The sequence below is a fragment of the Argopecten irradians genome, chromosome 6 (assembly GCF_041381155.1).
Source record: "Argopecten irradians isolate NY chromosome 6, Ai_NY, whole genome shotgun sequence".
NCBI classification, from domain to species: Eukaryota; Metazoa; Mollusca; class Bivalvia; order Pectinida; family Pectinidae; genus Argopecten; species Argopecten irradians.
This window is the reverse complement of record NC_091139.1, coordinates 11,198,385-11,220,553: the sequence shown is the minus strand read 5'-3', so window position 1 is coordinate 11,220,553 and position 22,169 is coordinate 11,198,385. Positions and strand designations below refer to the sequence as shown.

General features: G+C 35.0%; 1 protein-coding gene across 1 annotated transcript in view; it reads right to left on the bottom strand.

Moving 5' to 3' along the window:
- The window catches only part of LOC138324972 (rho GTPase-activating protein 100F-like), a 52,367-nt gene that overhangs the window by 11,815 nt on the left and 18,383 nt on the right, over positions 1-22,169 (bottom strand). Inside the window, exon 2 of the mRNA XM_069270279.1 lies at positions 748-1,884. Within this exon, the coding sequence (XP_069126380.1) occupies positions 748-1,884 (1,137 nt within the window). The remainder of the gene's footprint in view (positions 1-747; positions 1,885-22,169) is intronic.

Below are 22,169 nucleotides of genomic sequence, written 5' to 3'. Positions count from 1 at the left end.
TTTACTTTGGAGAATTTTAAGTTAGGGAATTCCTTAAAGTATGTTCGTGAAACTGGGCCAGGTATAACAATATCACTAAAATGCATCTTGATCTCACAAATGACCAATGAACCAAGTTTGAATGTACTTTGGCATTTATGAACAGACAGATAAATGTACACCATACATTGACCGTTAAAACCCTCTACGTCTATTGTGAGGACTAGAGTACCTAAAATCCATCCAAATCTTTCATCTTACTCAGTCTTACTCAGCAGTTTCTTTTAGTTGAAATTGTACCCACGTCACATGCCCTTTCCAAATCCCATATATACAACAGATAGCATGTCAAAGCGTCGAACGTTTTCTAAATCACATTCCATTAAAGTCTGGTCTTGTTTTTGAGGAAAAACAACTCAGTGGGTTTTTTTTGAGAAATTGTTTCGGTAGTATAACACCACGTTGAAAATTTGTTTTATACTAATGATATTGTTGGTACAAGTGAGTTGTAGCAGTTGGATTTAGTTAGTTAGTTACTGTTTTTATCGCCTACATGACTCTGTCTATTGGTAGGCTTTGTCTCACTGACTAAAGTGCTCTGTCGGCATGAACGCATTTCCATCTGACATAGAAGGAACAATTTACATGTTACAATTGACAATGCTAACCTACTGATGAACCCTTAATTCATTTCATAAAATGTGATTTTTCTTTGTTTGATTTTAATAAATAACAACAAACTATTTTTTTAGATTATCTAAAACTCACCTGTAATGACATGGACATCGGATACGTTTTCAGGAGACAAACTGACGGCCATGACATTCATTTCGAAGGCTTCCCTAAGCTGGGCCTTGCGTCTCGCTGATCCACAGAGTCGATGTATGCCTACCACTTCTAGACCGCGTCGTTCTATCTCGTCCACACATTTCTGTATAAGAATCGGAACATTCCGTGTGGCTGTCTCCCGCTTTATGACAGTCTCCAGGTCTATGCCGAACACTCCATTTTTGCGAGAAGAAGAAATCCTTTGAAAACACACAGATGGATCACGGTATAGAAAGGTAACATATAATAGACCCTTTGGCTCCATTTTCAACGCGACACTCTTTTTACCACTTCCGGTGATATAATTAGGTAACATCACTGTGCCATGGAAACAGAGACGGTGTTTGAAATTTGGATCCCAATTGTATATAAGAAATGACACATCTTTGGCGTCTTCGAGTTCAACATCAAATGCTTCATCCCAGTCAAAGTTTACAGCACCCGTCCGTATCATAGTCCTCGCTTTGTTCATTGAATCTACCGAGACAACACAGTAGAGATCTCTTAGAGACATCTTAGAAGATTTAAGACCTTGACCCGATAAAACGTGAATTCCTAAAATACCATTTAAACCTGAAGTTCTTGATAACTCTATCCGCCTTCGCATATCTGCCCTATAGAATTCGAATTCACTATATGCTATTTGAAGAGGTTTCTTAACCAATTGTAAATCTTTAAACCTAGAAGATGGCCGAGATATAGGTTTGCCATCTCTGTCAATTGTTTTTGCCCTACTGTCAACCGCACTTGAGGTAGATAAGGAGGCAGGTATCCCACCCCGCGAAACCGGATGGTAACCGGGCATTAGTCTTTGGTCATGCGCATGGGAGGTTTCCGCTGTCTCAGCCTCGCTTTGATATGTCCTATACTGATGGAGTGCGTCTGAGCTATGTTTGCGCACAAGCTTGGTGTGAGCTGGAGTCTGCGTAGATGCTGCCTTGCGAGCGAGAGTGGGAGAAAGTGATTTTGGTCCCGGTGGTATCGGCGGAGGTTGTTGCCGGGGGGTACAGATATAACTGTAATCGTCCGAATCACTCGTTGGTACTTTGGGGACTGGCATCTTGGGAGTCTGCACACCTAAAATAGAACAAAAACACACAAGTGATTAGCGTAGAAATAAACAGTTCCACTAATGCAAACAATATCCAGACTCCGTAAGTTGCGTTATGGAAGTTACTCTTTTCACCAGATGTAACTTACCATGCAAATTAAAAAAAACCGCTTAAACAATATTTGTTTAGTTTCGTTCAAATCTTTGTGAAGAATGACGTAACTATGTGTTGCAAAATGTGCATTTACAGTATTCCTGTACTGTGATGGTCAAATCAAAGGATGCTTGACAAAGCTCACCAATCCCTATGCTGATACAATGCAATTGACATAACATGACCAGTTATTAGTATTCATCTTGCCTAGCCATGTCTTGGTCGGCATTTGGTGAATTGCGCGGAAAAAAATCTGGAGAACATACAGAACTCGTGTATTGCACCAAATAGTAATATCATCATGCTTACTAGTATGTATAACAGGTAATGTTAATTGTTCATAATAAAACATAAAATAAAATTTGATTTTTGTTCGACCATGATATGCAAATAGTGACTGACATATAAAAATAATTTGCGACGATATCTGTTAAAGTGTAGTAAACGACATAAAAGCAGTGATTGATAACTTTCAAAATGTCAGGGGAGTGAGACGACTGGTTTGCCTGTTGTATGTATAATGTGACTGGGTCGGGTGTATTGTTTTGTGTCTTCAGCGTCATGCTTCATTGATATAGCACTACAAAAAGGGTTTCACTATACAAGAAGACACGAACTCATGCTACACACCGCACACATGGAGGGCCGTCCTTACATGACCATGGCTGGTAAAAGGATGTTAATTAACACAACAAACAAATATTGGATCTATTTATCCCATGACCATTAACACAACTATGACCTGGATGTGTTTGACAGTCGTCCTGAGGCAGAGAATGATGATCCGATCATGGAAATCCTAGCAATTGCATCATGGGATACAATTTCTAGGGTTTTTTAATAGAGTTGTGACTATTTGTAGGAGATAGCATTGGCATACCCGACTTGAATTGTGGCCTTATGTTTGTAATGAAACATAAAACAAGTCTTATGGAGCCCTAATTTTCTTGATAACGTTTTATTATGCTTTTGACAACCGGATTCCCCAGTGGATCTACTGTTAGCGCAACAATTCCCTATGATTTCAAGACAAAACCTACGGAGCCATGCATACCCCTATTGTACCCCTTGAAATGACGATTTGACTACCCATGAAGAGTCCCATTATTTGTGATGATATATGACCACCCCTATGGAGCCCCTGTGCTCGTGATGACTGGTGAATCACCCGTAATCCATTACATGGCATGATGAAGTGCACGTCCTGAGGTGAGAGATTATCAGTGTCGCTAGGATTCAGTATCTGACACACGGGCTGTCAGCAGCTGCATCTTTCTGCTGGAATGTCGACCTTTGACTTCTAAATCACAAATCCGTATCCGTGGGAGAAACCAAAATTACAGAATAATTGAATTGTAATAAGTTGGCACATATTAATCCAATCTCTTAGTATTTCTTAATACTACAATATTACGGTTTTTTATGCGAGATATACAACAGAAAAATCTTGAAAAAATGACTTACTGTATATCAAAATTAATCTGAATTTGATGCCAATAACTTTGATAACGTGTGCATTCTCTGTAGTCAATGTGAGATCAGTGCATTGTATTACAGAAAGTTTTACCTTGAGCTTGACCATTCCAAATATTGCGAACATGTAGTATAGATCAGTAAAAGTACAGAAATTCATTATTATCTAATTATCTTGGATACGTATTAATGTCGTTGGAATTGTATCAACACCTACTGTTGTGGTGCCAAACGTCATGATTTCCATGCCTTTTGCGTTGTTCATGGTGAAATAAAAGAGAAAACACGAGTTTTGGACATCTTTGATGTGTTGGAAACATACTATTCAAACGTAATTGTTTGGATAGAGGAATGCTGTTTCTTAGTAAGAAGAGGGATTGTATGTAGTAAAAGGGAAGAGGATGAGATGTCAATTGAAATATATTGGATTTTGCCAGAGTTTGGCTTTTTCGACACTTGGCCCAAAAAAGCGCTTTAAATTAACAAGCTAACTTTCAACATTATCGGTATTATAATGCAAAACAATGAAGATGCACTGCTAACAGACCCCATGTCCATGTCATGACATTATACATGTGATATTTTGACACAAACACAAGGAAAGCAAAATTAATAACTAAATAAGTAAAACCCAACCCCAATTTGGTAAGAAAACGTCACAATATCTCGCCGCCAAAATGTCCTACTTTACAGCAAGGGTCGACATCCTCACTAGCATAGCAGTGTTATTATCACGGATGCAAATAATCAATAATTTTTTTTTTATTTTTATAACTGGCATGTTTTCTGAAAAACGATATCTTCGAAAAAATAAAGAACTAATTAGACTTTAAGACATGAAGTATCGAATGTCAAAAATTTAAATGAATGTTTTGGTTGTCGACTTTTGAAATGTTTACTTTTTATCTGAGATGCATGTTCAATCAATCTGTTCACCATAGCATCACTATCACTTTCACGTAATATCTCTTACTGTTGACCAAACACGATTTCTATTCTTGATAACATTTTGCCAATTTTACTACAGTTTCTCATTTTCTATTAATTTCTTATCCGATAAAAACAAAATCTTTTTTATCTCAATTCATCATAAAACGTATTTTTGTGCTTTCGAATTGTGCAATACACAATGCACAAAACATTCTTAAATCTTCGTTCGATGACCACAATTTTCAATCAGTGATAATTTAAAAAAATAACATTCATTCATTTAATCATGTTATGTAGCTCATCCCATATACGATATATTCAAAGATTACCAATCCATAATAAAAAAAGTTTTCAATCAAACCGAATTCCCTGAGCAAGACTTATAAACGTTCCGAATTCCGTGTCAAATAAAAATTGTTAACAACCAATTCTATGTTCGGTTTTAAAAACTGTAACAATACAAAATCATTTGTTCGAAACATCCAATTTTGTGATACGAATTCCACTAGTGTAAATGAAACTCGGTCATGAATCAACACAGATAGTTCCCAGACGAAGCATAATTGTTAACAATCTTGCACGTTCATTAAGAATGTCATACCGGTGGCTCGGCAACGCTTTAATTGATGACGTCATTTGCTCAAAGCGAGGCTTTTAAACTCAATTGAATACTGTGTCGTGTGCAAACTAAAAAAGGCACCGGAAGTGATTTAATTGCGTTGAAAGATTTGAAGCTCTGAATGAAACCTCGAAGGCTTTTTTTAATGTTCCTATGGTGAAAGTCTGTATGCAAGTTCTATTTCGAGCTTTTGATTAGAAAGACTTTATCTAGCAGTTAAAATGAAGGCTACTTATTAGAGTTGCTCATATTTATTGCTAGAATTCAAGGGTAGTATTCCGGCTTCGCTTTGCTTTCGCTCTACAATAGCGCAAATTGACGTTCGCCGATACGCACGATGAAGAACAAAATGATATCAATATTTGGAAACCACATTAATATTTATCATCGCTTTTCATATATCAAACTTTTATATAGAAACAGAAATATTGTTATATCTCGCCTATAGAGATTATGAATCGCCCTTAAAACTTCTACATTGCATTGTCTTCATCTCAAATTCTCCCTCTCAAATTCACGTCTGTCATGTAAATAGCGATCAATATGGGAAATGTTGACACTTTGGGAATATAGGGTCATTCATATCTGAACATTTAAAATATATGATCTTTTATTGTTTGATGAACATACATATATTGCAAAAGAATTTTTTTATTTTACTAGGCCAGATTGAATTTATGATTTATTTTTATTAATATTATATTTTTTAAATAAGTTTTGTTTACTAGCTATGTATATTCCAATTCGTTATAAGTAAAACCATTGAGATTATTCTTTTGTTTGTTTTAAAGTTCAATCTTCAATCAAGTCATCCATGGGCTCTCTAATTAACCATCGGAACTATGATTGTGGATGATATAAACATTAATACAGAAATGTCAAAGAGATCTTAAGAGGATAACAAAGGTTTTGAGTCTATATCATTCTAACACCTTAGTCCATGGAGAACAGGAGAAGCTAGAATGCAACTTGTGCCAAAAAGACCTTTTAAATGCCGACAATCGCATTGTGTCTCTTGGTAACCCTTAAATGTTTGAAGCAGTTGGCTAACAATTACAAACGTACATGTGCCCTTCGAAAAACCAGTCTTAATCTCCTGTTTCAAAATGGATCCGTCTGTTCTTTGTTGTAGGCGGTTTGAAATGCTTATATAGGGGTGTTAAACTTTGAATAAAGATAATGTCGAGGTTGATATTGATTTAAATAAGACTCTCGATTTTCAATTTACTTTTCAGAGAAAGAATTGTGTTGTCAAGATCAAGAATGCGATTGTATTGCAAACAGAAAAATATGTGATTATCAAAAGTAAAAAACACCCCCTCTTATTTTGGTCGGTCCTTAGGCGCCAAACACGATATAGCACACTAGCCTACTAAACATCCCTTTGTGTAGCGATAACAATGGGACGATCTGAAACCATGCTCTCTCAAATTGGTTCATTTTACTATCTTACAAAAAGTCATAACGTAGCGTTAGTTTTATTTGAGAGCTATACTCGTTGTCTTTAAAGCGCAAATTCATGTACAACGCTAAATTTGTAAAGGGTATTCCGGCATTGTACCACCGAATTGCGCTAATTCATATCAGCGCAAATTAATCATAATGTTACAGTTTTCCGCATTTGCGTTAAATTTGAATGCACTAAAAATAAGTATATATATACAGCAAGGTGATGCCAAATTAAATGATTTTCATGTACCAAGACAAAACGTGACCAATATATACCAGTAATGTGCCTGAAATAAGAGGTATTTAACATATTTGCAATTTCTATACACCGTAAAACATGAAATTAAAAATTATGCATAGATTGATGAGAAATATGATTTGATACACCAATGACCACTGTCTGAATTAATTAATTGACAAAGTTTATTGACCTCCAATATTATACTATGGGTATCAGTTTAGACACGAAATATTTCCGTGAAGCACACTATCATCTGAAAAAGTTCGGATCAGGTTTTTAACTGGTTGTCATGGGGAATGTTTCAAAGGCATCAATTGTATCAACGATGTGTCACCCCCACCAAGCTTAGACCGTAATCGTGTTTGGCGGCTCGCGCGCTCACGGAATCAATTAATAGCAAGGTGTCCGTTATAATTTGTGTTTTACTCATCTAGAGGAAAATTCAATTTCCTCTAGATGAACATATACAATTTTACTTCAAAAGTCCGCATCAAAGTAATTTCATAGCGGATTCTTTGTAATAAGGATCCGAACATTTAGAATACTGATCTTTATTTTTCTAATAGTATTCAAATTGACGTCATAACAGTTGATGACAATGTTGTATCATAATGCCAGGTATTTATTACTTCCAGTGACCATTATCACATGATTTGCCTAAAATAGAAATATTACGTTTAAGCCCCGCCCCAAACCTTCACACTTCCACGTTCACTTACGTCATTGACACCTCACTCCACGTCACGATCATGAACAACAAAGACTTACATTTGTGTAGATTTCGATGTTAATGTCATCATTATTACGACTTGATACTCTAGATCATATAACATACGGGAAGGAGTAAAATCAATAGGCTTTGCTGTGAGAGTAGTAATATCCCCGTAAGCTACCGGTTTATTTCTGACATTTTATATAGCTACATGTGGTCTATTCAAACCACACGTATGGTCGATTTATTATCATTTCAGTTAAATCTAATGATATTGTAAACGAAAGATTTGTTTATTTTAAAGCGAAAACAATATTTGAAATATTCCCCACGAGAAATTTCGTAATAAAAGTGTTGTTGCAATTGCTGGTGAAACATATTACAAATGTAATGCGCTCACGCACTAAACCTGTGAACTTTTTTTAATGTCGATAATGTTAATAAGAAATAGGAAAAAATTAATAAAAAACAAAAAAACAATTAAAAGAGCATTTTATCATTGTGTTCGTTTGACTTCAGCTGTTGTGCAGGTGTTTTAAAGTCATAAACCATTTATCAACATAACCAAGAATGTTTACTTCAAAACACTGAAATGAATTAACTCAACTTAACAATATGCTAGTCTTTTCCTGTCAGTGTGTCATCATTTGGCAGCTTATCTGCATAACCGTGTGCATTATGTGCTGTTATACACGAAACGTGACACCGAAATTCTATTTCAACTGTCAGTCATTGCCTGTAATATACATCATTGTATTATGCTGCTAGACTAGCACAAGTCCCTGGAGACCGTGGCACCATTAATGTTCAATGGCGTGTAGTTAATGTGTTATATTGGTATGTACCTGCAGAGCAGTCACGCGGCGAAGGCATACCTGGATATTTCATTACCCTAGTCACACTAAATGGAAAATCGAATTCATCAAACTACTGTTCGAGGCCAAATTTACGGAAGTAGATGGCTATCATACTGACATCAACACGATATATGATAGGCAATGAGTACCTGTTTCAATTGTGGACGGGCTTAATGAAGCAGGTTAGTTACGATGTGGTCTTTCCGAATGTTTCGACAGGTATTGACCACATCAATAATGAGGGGTTGAATGTCATTAAGGACGTGAAATAAGGCTAGATTAACCATGGTCAACGTGTTGTATGAACTAGTAATGACGTCAGGGAATTGTGATGAACAAAAATCTCGAAAATTCCTGCATGGTTCTTTCCTATAATATCGAGCGAATTTTACAGATGTTTATATATAATATCATGTTCTGATAAAGAAATATGTCGATTAATGGCATTTTGCTGTAAACATGTGATCCAGTCATTGTTTTTTGGTGTGTTTTTTGTCTTCACAAAATATTATTTAAAAAAAAAACAGAATAAAACATACACTGCTGTACCCTCACTTTTCAACTTTGTCTAATCTCAGGTAGAAGACACAAAACGAAGCCAAACTCAGCACAAACTACAAAGATGCTAAATGAGTTTCAGTCGCTTTGTTATCTGATTATATTCATACTCTCTAGATCTATTAAGAAGACCTGAGGAAATGGTAACTACGCATTTTAATGTGATAGCGGTATGAGCAAGACACAGCTGCAAAAGTGACCATAACCAAAACCATGCCCCAGGATCACGAAACAATCTTAAACTAACATTTTAGCTTAGCCAATCAGATATGACATAACGTTTTGTAACGTCAATTGTGATTGGCTAAGTCTAAACTTAAGTCTGTTTCGTGATCCTGGGGCCAGTTGTACTGTTCTGAGCGCCTCTTAGTATTTGCTTCAAAGTATTTAAGAATAAAAACACCAAACACCAAATTTCACCGTGGGTATACGTACATTGTATGATAGGTTAACTAAATTTAGAAATAAAATGTTTAGATTTAAGCAATGTTCACAACGTTAAAACCCATTCCAGTCGATTGGAGTATATTGTACTTTTACTCGTAACTACAATGACCCACAATAAAATGGACCCACCTAACATACTATGCGAACCTCATTTTACTCGTCCAAATTGAACCAAAAATGGAACAGCACCATGACAGCGGAAATTAATATAGTAACAAACCCAATACTGAGTGGCTTGACGTAGACAGTACGGATATTGGAAAAGCCCTTCTGGCAAGATAGACATGATTCAAGATTCAAAGTTCAGTTAAAATGATATCATTTCTATCGCAATGGTGCAAAGCAATCGAAGACAAGTCTCGCAGTCCCATTCCCAGTGGGAACATTGCGTAACATCGTGTTTTCGCTGAATTCGATTAATAACACAAATACGAAAACACGGCGGTGGGAGTTACTACCAGCTTTTAAAATGTCTTGTCTCTGATCTTATAGTTGTACATGACATCTCTGATTTGAGTTTTGTCAATTTCGATCAGGTATAAATTGTATTAAACTAATAAATAAAGCCACATGACAGTTCTGGGCATGTTATGATTACGTCTGTGCCATTGTTTTTCATTTTCTACTGTAAACAGATCTAGAGATTGTTCTTTAAAAGGAAATTCCTATATTGTTTATTTCCATCGCCTGCCTCAAACTCTAACCAGACATACGAAAAGAAATGAAAAAAAGCGTCCGTGGTAAACTTTATATTGTCGAATTAAACACTTGTAACTGGCTGAATAATAAATATCCAAGAATACAGGTTGCTACTCTAATGGAAATTTAAATGGGTAAATAGGCTATGAATCGTATATGCCTTCTATGAGTTCTTATTTGCACATAACATGCCTACTAAACCATACAGTGTGCGTGGTTCATTTCAGTCGGCAAAATTGCATGGTTGTATCTAGTTACAAAACTGAAGAATTTCAACAAATTAAATATTACATATTGTTTTTGTCTCCTTCGTCGATTTTTTTTTATTTGCATTTAACACTATTTTAATCACAGAATAAACAACTTAAGAATGTATGATTATTTGAAAGGTGAAAGAAATGATTGAAAGTAGATATTCCCAGACACACATCTACTTTATCAATATTGTACAAACATACACATTGGCACACTCTGTTGATTTCTTGTATTATTTTTGCTGACATAATGTTATTGACATACTTGTATGGAGTGTTACAGGAGCTGAGAAGAAACGGATGTATATTCCAGTTTATCTTTAAAAATGCTTTGAAATGTCGATATTATTTCTATTTCATATTTTGTTATTTTGTATTTTTTCCTTGGCACATGATTTATTATCCAAGGAAATATCACGAAATAAACATGTTTGCGGAGAATAACCCCGAGTACAAATACGCAGCAATCCATCTTTAATATTTTAATCTAATATTTTCAAATTCATAATTTTATTGCCCTTTCTCGTTAGCCTTTTCAAGGTCATCGTTATTCCTGAATCTCACAATACCAGTTGCGTCAAAAATCAACAAGTAAAATACAGGCCACGGGATAAAATCGATTACTATTACACTTGAACACGATATGAATGGGACAGCATGTGAATAATGCAGAGGGCGGAAACGGATCGATGGAAGAGTGTGTTCACGTTGTGACCAATGAAATGATGGAACACATCACTTGTTTCATTTGATGAATGAACGAATGAATCATCGCTGATACTATTGATGTGTGAACATATGTGTGTCTAATGGCCATGCAAGGGGACATCGACCCATAGAAATTTCGTTAATTATAACTTGATATTGCTTTTAATTATGATCCATAAACAGTTGTATGATACCACCTATGCCATCTTTTCCAATTATTTTAAATACAAAAGTCACGTGTTTTTAATTATCATCTAGTCCCCAACATACGAATGATTGGAATTTGCCTAGCAGTTATTTACCTCATTGTTGGAAAGCAAGTTCTTTTAATGTTGTCAAACTTCGGGATGAAAATTTATTTTAGTTTGGCCAAACGTACGTATTGTGCAACTCTAGATGTTTGTTTTACATTCATTGAGATGATTATGTAAAGATATTTTCTAGGCAATATCACATCTTAAAGGTATAATATGTACGGACGGTTCTTGATAGTATTGCATATTGCAATTGTTTTCAAGAAAATCTAATTTAGTCTGAAAACCACAAACGTCTAAGTGGTGTTATTGGCTTCCTTGTGACTGTTCTTTGCCTTGAAAATCGATGAGTCGAATATTCAAATACGGTTTTATTTATCTATTTTGACTTGTTTGAATGTTCAGAAGCCTTTTGCTAATTCGACCATATTCTATACAAATTTGTATTTTAGACCACCGAATGAATTAGAAACTAAAATGGTTATTTTTTTTCAATCTCTATTTCCAAGTACAACGCAGAGATAGGACGGTGGTCAAGTTAGTAAATGACCAATACATTAACATGCAAGGGCATAACAAACGGAACACAAAAGTAAAATAAGCAATTCCTGCATCGTTTTTCAAAATAGCCGGGCATTAAGTTGATAAACGTTGCATTTTTGGTCTTGATAAAAAAATGAAATATTAAAGGAACACGCTAAAACGGCTTTTATTATTTTGAATGAGAATGTAAAACGAAAACGAGACTGATACCAGACTGAAGCCTACCAGTGGATAGTATTTTCTTATGTTATTTTTGTTTTTAAGAAGCTTTAAAAATTTTGTTTCGAAAGAAACGTAGTGGGGTATTAAGAACAAACTCTAAAAAAACCATGAGAAGAAAACCATTTTTCATTAAAATTAAATCCAGATTTTTTTTCATTTATAGGTTCTTCTTCTGATACGAAGCCAGAAAAAGTCTGTATATAATACATGTCATTGGATATTTCAAACCAAAAACACTAATTTGGTAATATTTACATTCGCCAGTTTATAAAATAAAAAAGTCAAAATAAAAAAAAAAGTTACTTACTTAAGTTTTCAATAATGCCAATCAAGGGTTATAATATTAAAATATAATGTTGATTATAGTAATGTGTTAATTCAAAGATAAGCCATTATCAATACTAATATCTTAGTGATAGTAACGACCTTAACAAGTTCTATTGTGTCTTTTCATACGCTATTTAACTCAATCCTTTTCATGTATATCAATAGATTTAGAGTTATTATATGACAATTTTGAATCGCACCCTTTATCAGCCCGAGACCGCCATATCAGCCCAAGGGCCGCAGGCCCGAGGGCTGATATCAGGTCAGGGCTGATAAAAGGTGCGATATCAAAATTGACATATCATAACCTTTTTATCACACATTTTGAAAAAAAAGGAAATTTTTTTAACAATTTAAAAACATGTATTAAAATGTATTGATCGACCGATATTCCACTGGTCATAATAGGCCAATTTAATATTGAAACAGTGGAAAAACTTCATTACATGTACATGTGTATGTTTTTAACAAATACATAATCCCCGGTTAAATGAACGAAGTGAAACATATTTTTATCCGAGAGCTATTTTGAAATTGAAAATTGTATCCGTTATTCAACTTATCGTCTGTAGGAAACTGAATCAAAGCGGCAACTCTAAAATCCGGAGTGAAAACCCCGGATGACGTGATATCAGCCCGGGCCGATAACTGATATCAGCCCGGGCCGATAACTGATATCAGCCCGGGCTGATATCAAATTATGACGTCATAATGTGATATCAGCCCGGGCGCTGATATGACGGCACGGACAACACTAATATCGCATGGGCAAAACGTTCATTATCAAAGACAAAAGTGTGATAAATATATTTCATTAATTTCTAAACATTGATAATTTTTATTTAAAAAAATAAGTCACTTCAAAGACGGGCGCGTAAAAAATAAATTTGACTAAAATAAAGACACAAGACACTTCTCTATCCAGTGCGACCTAGGTGTTTAAAAATCAATAGATATGTTTCATTATTTGTTCTATGGTATAAAACAACTTTTCAAAAGAAAATACGTTGGCCTAAAAGAAGGACACCTCAGTATCCATTGTGATATGGGAAGATTCAAAGTTCTGCTCATCAAAACAAAGGAAGTGCAAAAGCTTTCACCGAGTACGTAGCAATCTGATATCCTTCCTATCATCTAAGGGACTTACGTCCCTGCCAAGAAGGGATCAGACACACGTTTCTTTGACGAATGTACTATTAAATGTAAGATAGTTAATTTTTTCTAATCAATCAACTAGGCACGAGATCTTCTCTTTCCACCTTTACATCATATTCAATTAATCAAACACACTTGCTTACATAGGGGCTACTCAATCCGGTCTGAAAAAAAGGCGATCGACTATCACCAGTCTTCAATGAAGCAAAGTACAAAATGTGATTTCCGTCTCAAGGGACCACTTTCTTTATCAATACCATTAGCATTCCCAATGATCAAGGTAAAAGGTACTGAACAAGTACCAAAATGCAATAACAATGCTAATGAAAAGTAATCGAACATGTCTGGATGTAATGTAACAAAGCTTAACAGGAAGTTGCTTTTGTCATTATAGAATACCGGAAGTCGTTAGACAACACTTTAAACCCGGAAGTTAATAAATGAGAAGATCACAAATAAGTGTGTCCGTAAGCTTTTTTTTTAATATAAGAACTTTTGCACAACGATTGTAGTTTGCTTTACATTTTGCTGTTTGGTTATTCTTCGGACAACGTAAAGCACAAAGGCACATTCTAAAACAATACTTAAGTTTGAACAGTATTCCCGAAATCAATATCATGGTGTAGTTCTTACAAACACACAAATTACACTACCCAATTAAATATGTTATTGATAATATATAATTACATTATCTTAAGGTAGTTCTTGGGATTGTCTTCTTCCTTTAATTGCGTGGCTTTTATTCTCTCTTTAAAGTTTGATTTAATGAACCATAATTTGATGAAAACGAAAAATCCATACATTTACAGCTCTCAAAATGAGATTTGTAAATCCTGCAAGCTTTAATCCACATACAAGCATCTTCTTCGGAATAAAAATGTCAAAGACGGCTTCAGGAAAAACCAGCCTTCAGTCAGCCTATGAAAATAAGGGAATTTTAATTACCAATTTTATGACAACAGCGTGTACGAGATGCAGTAGAACCTCTCAAATACCAACAGTTGAACCCGCAGGCGATCATTCTTGAATGTATCTCCTCCAAACTTTGACGTGATACAGATCGCAAGATTTGGTTTAATGAGGCATTCTTATATAGTGTATTGATTAAAACAGCACACTGACTTAACAGAAACAGGTGTTCCCATTACAACAAAACAGCATTCTAATAAATCATTCAATAATGCCATAGGTAATTTAAACAACAGCAAGATTAATAATCATACGAAACGTAAAAATTGCTGGTTTCTTCGGAAAATTGTTCCCTCTCTCTACGTACGACCGGAGCCTACGTTTCAATTAATTCTCAGAACGCCCTGTTTCGATATCATATTAATTTGATATAGCTTCGAGTCATTTGCCAGAGAATCGTTTTCACGTCGTACTGAACACTGGCGCACGTGGTATATATAAATATATATAATCAATTTGGTACCGTCAGAATGGTGACTCAGATGCTTACACAGAGACATTTCCGGCTAAATGGTGATATATATATATATATCATGGTATAGACTATAACAAGAGAGAAAGGCATTATCCCAAGCCGAGTGTTACATAATAATGGAACTCTTATTGATTATAACGTGTAGTTTAAACTATAGTCGAGTGACAGCTTATCCCGTTCGGCTTTAGTAATGTGAGATGTGTTTAGAAGCAACCGAATATTGCACCGGAAGTGCTAGTGATGGCTCGAGATGATTGAATGCAATAGACAAGAATTGACGTCATAGTATTAAAAAATCGACCAGAGCCCTACGAAAAAACAACTGTAAACTCCGACAAGAATAGATTGTGTGAATATAATTCAGCGAAATGAATGACGGGTTAAAATACCATCACAAAATTTGCTGTCATTCAAACCGCTAAGTAGCAAAATTAACGTCGAGAAGAGGAAAAGAAGAAGCCCTGTATCAACCTAAAACTAGAATTCCATTCGTTACTTTAACGGAAGGAGTCTGTAGATACTCAAACACTACGGGTGATGAACATGATTTGTTTTGATGCTGTACGAAAGGACCATAAAATAGTTTCTACGCATTAATATTTTGTTAGAGCGATATTAAATGTTGCGCGTGCAGTTATTTCTAGGAACGGTCACAGACGACAAGAAACCAATGTTTATTAGTATACCTATAACCCATCAAGGATGGGAAATAAACAAATATCCTTTTGTCTCTTTAGGATGTTTCAGTTATACTAAGACACTATCTAGCTATAGTCATCATATAGTTGTTTCAATTATCTTTTCCTTATATCCGTTCACATCCTAAATTAATCCAGTGGTTACTTTCACTGACGTTATATCCACGTATGACAGGGTTGACTGTAGTTCTAGGATATGTCATTAAGACTATGGCATCGTTCAGTTGTTTCTTATTTCTATGACCCAATGGGGTCACACAGCCGTTTTTTAAAGAGTCGATGAAACCATGCAGTTATAAGAATTTCTTTGGCTCTTGAGTGTTGCGAGAGCTACCCTGCAGTTCGTCCTTCTCTACTATTCAGTTATGTTGACTTTCTATAACTAAATTGTTCTACGGACACCATGTAACCGTTTTATCTTTCAAGAAGCTATCAGTGATGTAAGAACATCGACTTTTAAGGACTTAAAAACTCAAAACCTGCATAGTTGGCGGGATAGAAAACAGACGAAACTTCAACAGCAACTTTAAAACTTTTTTGCATTCATTTTTTTCTATGGTAGAACCCTCAGATATCATTTGAATAAAGCTAGTAAAATGTGCTTGTGAGATTTCGCGTCTTCAGGCAATAATATGATAAAGAACAGTTCACATTAATGAGATATTATCGGCTTTTATAAGGGCGACGACAAGATCAGAGTGCACTTTACCCGACGTAAGCGGGTAAGGGTACATTGCCCTGCAAAAGTGACATTTGCATTCACCTCCAACTACAATTATGAAATTAATGGAACCTTAAGAGAATAGAGGCCTCCTTAAAACTAATTGCTGCAGTAATTCCTATTAAACACACTATGTAATTGGTTAAATACTTGCGCTTTAACGACATTACACCAAAGATATCTCGATTATTAAACGAACACATTAATATTGTTTTAGTAATTACAGTTACTGGAATAGTAATTAACGTTCAATAATCTAATCTAATCAAAGAGCTCATTATAACCTCTAAACACCCCTTTGTTTCTGTGTCACGTGTTGTCCTCCCTCACATGGATTTGTTTTACACTGTTAGAAGAAGCATTGTAAGATTTTCTAATGATATATACTGGTAACATCTAACGGATTCTTTGTCTATCTTAAAACAATTAAGTAAACAGAACACTGGCTACATCGGTTTGTCATAATATTATCTCTACCTATCAAAATACCGTAGCAAATGTATTGAATTAACGATTGGGCCTGTTCCGCTAGATCATCAACGTTTGAGGAATACTCGTCCCTTTTCCGTTATACCATCACCATTCCTCCTCTCTCTCCAAATAACCCAATAATATGATCAATGTTTAAGGAAGTATCTTAATATCCCTCCCCTCTCCCTATCTCTCAATAAAGTGGTCAATAATGATACTCGTCCCTTTACCGTTATACCATTATCAATCCCCCCTCTCTCTCTCACACAATAATCTAATAACACGACCAATGTATTAGGATAGACTTAAATCCCCCTCCCTTCGCCCCTTCCCCAAAAAAGGTGGTCAATGTTACAGGAATCAACAACACCCATTTCCTTCCTCCCAATATCGTAGTCAATATTTTAGGAACGTTCCTCCCTGCAGTCAATACGGTACCGGGATGTTCGCTCCTGTCGCGGCCAACAGGATGCTCCATTGTCTGTGATCGATAGATCTAGTCCGCCGTCGCCGATACAGCTCCCGATCTCCCAAACTAATAGAATTAGATCTACCAGATAAATTAGGGTACCTCCTAGGAATGGCGCTAAACCCGGACTTAATCTACGCTAATTGCTACTTTGCATACTATAAGGTCACCTTTGCTATGTTATTCAGGTCGCGTGCTGCTAAATGTCACACTTTGTCGTCAGAATTTGCATATTATGCAGTTTTTTTCGTTCGCCAAATAAAAGGAAAACGTTCGGTAGGAAATAAATGGCTGGTTTGATATTTACACAGCTCATATTAATCCAGAAAAAAAAACCCATCAGAATTACCTTCAGAATGCTTTTCCGACTCGAACAACTTAATACAAATATAAGTGTAACAGTCAGCAGATACATGTATTGGCATTTGTTATACATGTCAGAGTTTATTGATTAACCCATGATTACTAATTATTACATACATAAACCAGCTGTGCAGGCGTCGGATTAAATTTCACGGATTTGTGAGGGCGGTAAGAAACCGAGAAAATAAACTTGCGTTAAACTTTCCAATATAAGTAATTAATAGTAAAACTTCAGAAAATTAGACCGCGAAATCATATCCCCGCGAAAACGTCCTTAGGTATACAAACGTGAAATTAAGTCGGCGCCAAAAAAAAGTTGGTTTAAGAAAATAAATTGTGTGGGCCAATGTCGACCTATGAATACCACGCTTCATAAATATGTCTTTTCATTTTTTTATCGCTTGAACCACAGTTTCTGCTCCCAAAATACAATCGTTTCAATCCCAACAATGAACTATATCACACTAATAACTGCTTTGCTATCCTTCAAAACTCAATATATTTCTATTTAAAGAAGACAGATTGCGAAGGCGTTTCTGAAAGTTCATAGTTCCATAACTTTGGTAACTTTTCTCTTCTTTTATTATTTCTTTTTTTGTGTCCTCAAATTTATCTACATACTTTAAAGTTTTGCCTGTGACAAAAAGGAACAATATGGCGTCTTGATGCTATTGTTTGGCAATCTCATCACCTTTAGCGAATTGTGATATCCCCGGTTCTTACTAACACTTGATATTTGCTTACAAAATGACAGCAATAATTGAAGGGATGGAAATTGTACTATAAACGGATGTCTCCTTGCAACGATTAAATAAAACTGTGATATCGTTTTTTCTCTTTTTTTCGTCCACTGATTACATTAGGACTTAGATGTAATACAACTATGGAGTCCGTTTCCTCAACAACTCTTAAATAATTCACAAAAAACTATAAAAAGTTGCAGTGGTATTCGGTTAATGTATACTAGTAACCGTAAAACAGCTTGAATCTATTTTAGACGTACATGTCCCTTCCACTTGTAATATCCTTATGGCGTTAAAACCTATAAAGTGAGGTCGACATTCCCAATCTGATTATAGTGGTACAAACAGTACTTCATGTCTAGTACTCGTACGCTAGAGTGCTCGGCTGAAGGATTTAGTGTGTGAAAGTAGAAAGTGAATAATTTATATAGCAAAAGAGAGTTTATGTTCCGTAAGAATCGCTTCGCCCGTTCGATTCCAGTGGAGACAGTACTGCTCGGAGGTGTTTGAAAATATTGATCAAACTACACCCTTGATATTGAAAAACAGCCCCATATTTTTTTCTGCATTCTTGCAAAAAAAACCTATCCATTTATCTCTGAATAGTAAGTAAATGATTTCAAACTGTTCATGGCTTAGGTTTGGAAAAAACTGATTTGGTAGTGATTAGATTGAAGCGTAGATTATTGCTATCTTTGTAGGTTTTGGTAGTGGCATCAGAATCATTAATTCATATAAAGAGTCTATAGGCGAGTAAATGAAAAATTCCGTCACCATGAAAATAAATTGATCTACGTTATGTAAGGTTAATTTGTTTCAGTGTTAGATGTTGACAATATGAACGTATATCCTGAAATTTATTATTTATATCAGATTACTGCAGTAACAACATTAATTAACTCATTAGTATTCTGATTAATACATATTAATTAATTAAACGTTACAGCATTATCACATATGAGTGATGATATCATGCTTAATCAATTGTGTTTTACACCGATATTAACTATTATATGTGAAGCATCTGTCTTCTTCAAAAATGTTCGTTTACTTTAGAAGACAACATGATGTTTATTGAGATGCTGACAAAGATATTATGCTATCATACCAGTCAAGTATGACCCTTGAAGAGAAGAAACATGATTCTTTTATGAAAAGTTGTCTCTCAAAACAGGCTAAATGCTTCAAAGTCATATGCTTGCTTAAAGTTTTATGCGCCGTATTTTTCATACTCACGAATCAAGATAAGCTTTTAATATGTTATTCATCACCAAAAGTCATTAACATTTTGAAAATGACAGTACTTTCAATGCGTTGGTTTTAATTTCACATATACAAAAAGAGCAGAAAATAATTTTAGTATCACTGCCAAAAAATCATTATATATATATTCATCTATAGTGAAGCGAAATGAGTACCTAACGGTCAGAACATGAAGATTATTTGTGGTCTACAATTTCGTGTCACATTTTACAATGTCATTAGTCTTGTAAAGGGATTTCTGCAGGCATGAAAAACCAACAATTTGACAGTACATAATTTCTATGTTGTAACTAACTTTTATAAGGCATCTGAAGCCATTTGACTTTTCACGGCTTAATTCATCAAACCTTATGGTTTTCAATAGATTAATGAAGAAAACTTAACATGCCAAATTTTTCGCCCAGTTACGTGTCTATTCGGTCAAACCAGTTAAAGGTCTTTTCACTTGGCCGATTCTCAATAGAGCATTCTCCTACGGTCTCGACTCACACCCATCTAAGAATTCCCTTTAATATTTCAAGCAATGGACAACATTACAGTAGGCCTTGGTCGGCTTGTATGCTTGTTCAGCAAATTGATTTCTTTTCTGATAAATATGACTATCAATTATATGCGAGCTGTTGTTAAGTAAACAGTACAGTTTGTATAAGTTATAAAGTAAATGTTTTCTATTTAGCGATCCATTAACAAATAAACGAACCGCTATTGAACTCCAATAAACACCTAATAAAGAGTTATCGTTCTTGACTTAATTGATTTGTATGCATAATCAATAGCTATAAGCTCTAAGAAGAAACACACTTAACATCGTGACACGGAACAATAGAGTTGTATTATCGCCATACAATTACACGTTTCCTCGAACTGATCTGTCCATACTTAACAGACTGCTTCATCGGGACTTAGAGGCGTCACAAAGAAGAAGCCACAAGGTAATTGCGAGACTGGCAGAAAAAGCATTTGTGAGAGACATTTATGGCAGAAAAGCAATCCCTCCTACACATTTATTTATGCCGATCAAGTGACATGTGTTGTCTCGAGCCCAGCTAGAATATTCTTTGGTTACAATGCCGTTCGGATTTAGCATAGTACCACCAATATCCAAAAACATCAGCGATGAGCACCGCGTGCGCATTGTGAGAAAGGTTAATGCCCGTTATACACAAATACAAAAAAAAATCTTTACTATAGATACTCAAAAATTTCTAAATGAAAAATGCCAACAGAAATTAGCTGAAAATGCATATTAGAATATTTTCAGTTTCTTTATATCAAAAGAATCTTCTTGAAAATAACTATAACCGCGTTCTTTATCTAATTAAAATGTTATTAAACGAATACTGATAATTGCATAGTCAGCGATATCCAAAAAACATCAGCGATGAGCACAGCGTGCGCATTGTGAGAAAGGTTAATGCCCGTAATACACAAATACAAAAAAAAATCTTTACTATAGATACTCAAAAATTTCTAAATGAAAAATGCCAACAGAAATTAGCTGAAAATGCATATTAGAATATTTTCAGTTTCTTTATATCAAAAGAATCTTCTTGAAAATAACTATAACCGCGTTCTTTATCTAATTAAAATGTTATTAAACGAATACTGATAGTTATTGTGCTGGTTTCCGCTGGTTTAGAATTTTATTTATATATCTATCTTTCTGACCGTAACATTTAACTAAGCGCTTGATTAACACGCATTTACAGAGCTATTAGTATTTTGAGCTTTTTTAACAGTTCAATACCTTTATTCTAAAACCACCAAAGGAACAAGGTCTAATAAGGCACGTGGTCTTTATACAAAAGTCGAATAGGAAGAAATTGGGCACTAAGTACTTCAAGAAAATGCCCTAAATAAGCATGCGGTCGTTATAGATAGGTGGTCCTTTTGTTATTTGTAATAAGGAATAGCTGTATATCTTTATACATGGTCTGTTTTTGCGGATAAAGAGAAATTTAAACAATAAACTCAACAATAAATGTGACTGAAAATGGCCAATCTAAAGTAATTGACTGAGCATTTATTTATGTGGATATATAACACAAAAGACAATATAATCAAAAATATACATACTTAAAAATGGAGGGGGGACAAATTAGGGCTAACAAACTTTTATATATTATATTTATTCCTGATATTTAAAGCACTTATGTCTATAAATCATCTGATAAGATTTCTTATTAGAATCGATTGAAATTAATTTTCTTATATCAATTGACCACTTCATATCTTTTGTGCTAAAATTAAAAAAAAATCAATGCAGGCACACTATTGGTCAGTTCATTTAAAATGACCGTAGATAATGGAACTTGATGGTCAGGCTTTTTGAAACAGACCATAGGAGACGTTGGAACCTGATTGTCGTGTTTTCTAAAACAGATCATAGTAGACGTTGGAAGCTGACGAGTGGATGATGATGGACATGTCTGGGGTCAAAGAGAACGACTCCCCGTTGGTCTGTAGCGAGGAATGTTTTATCCTACTTAAGTAATACCCAGGCGCCGAAATCATCAATATTTAGAGCTGTCGACAAT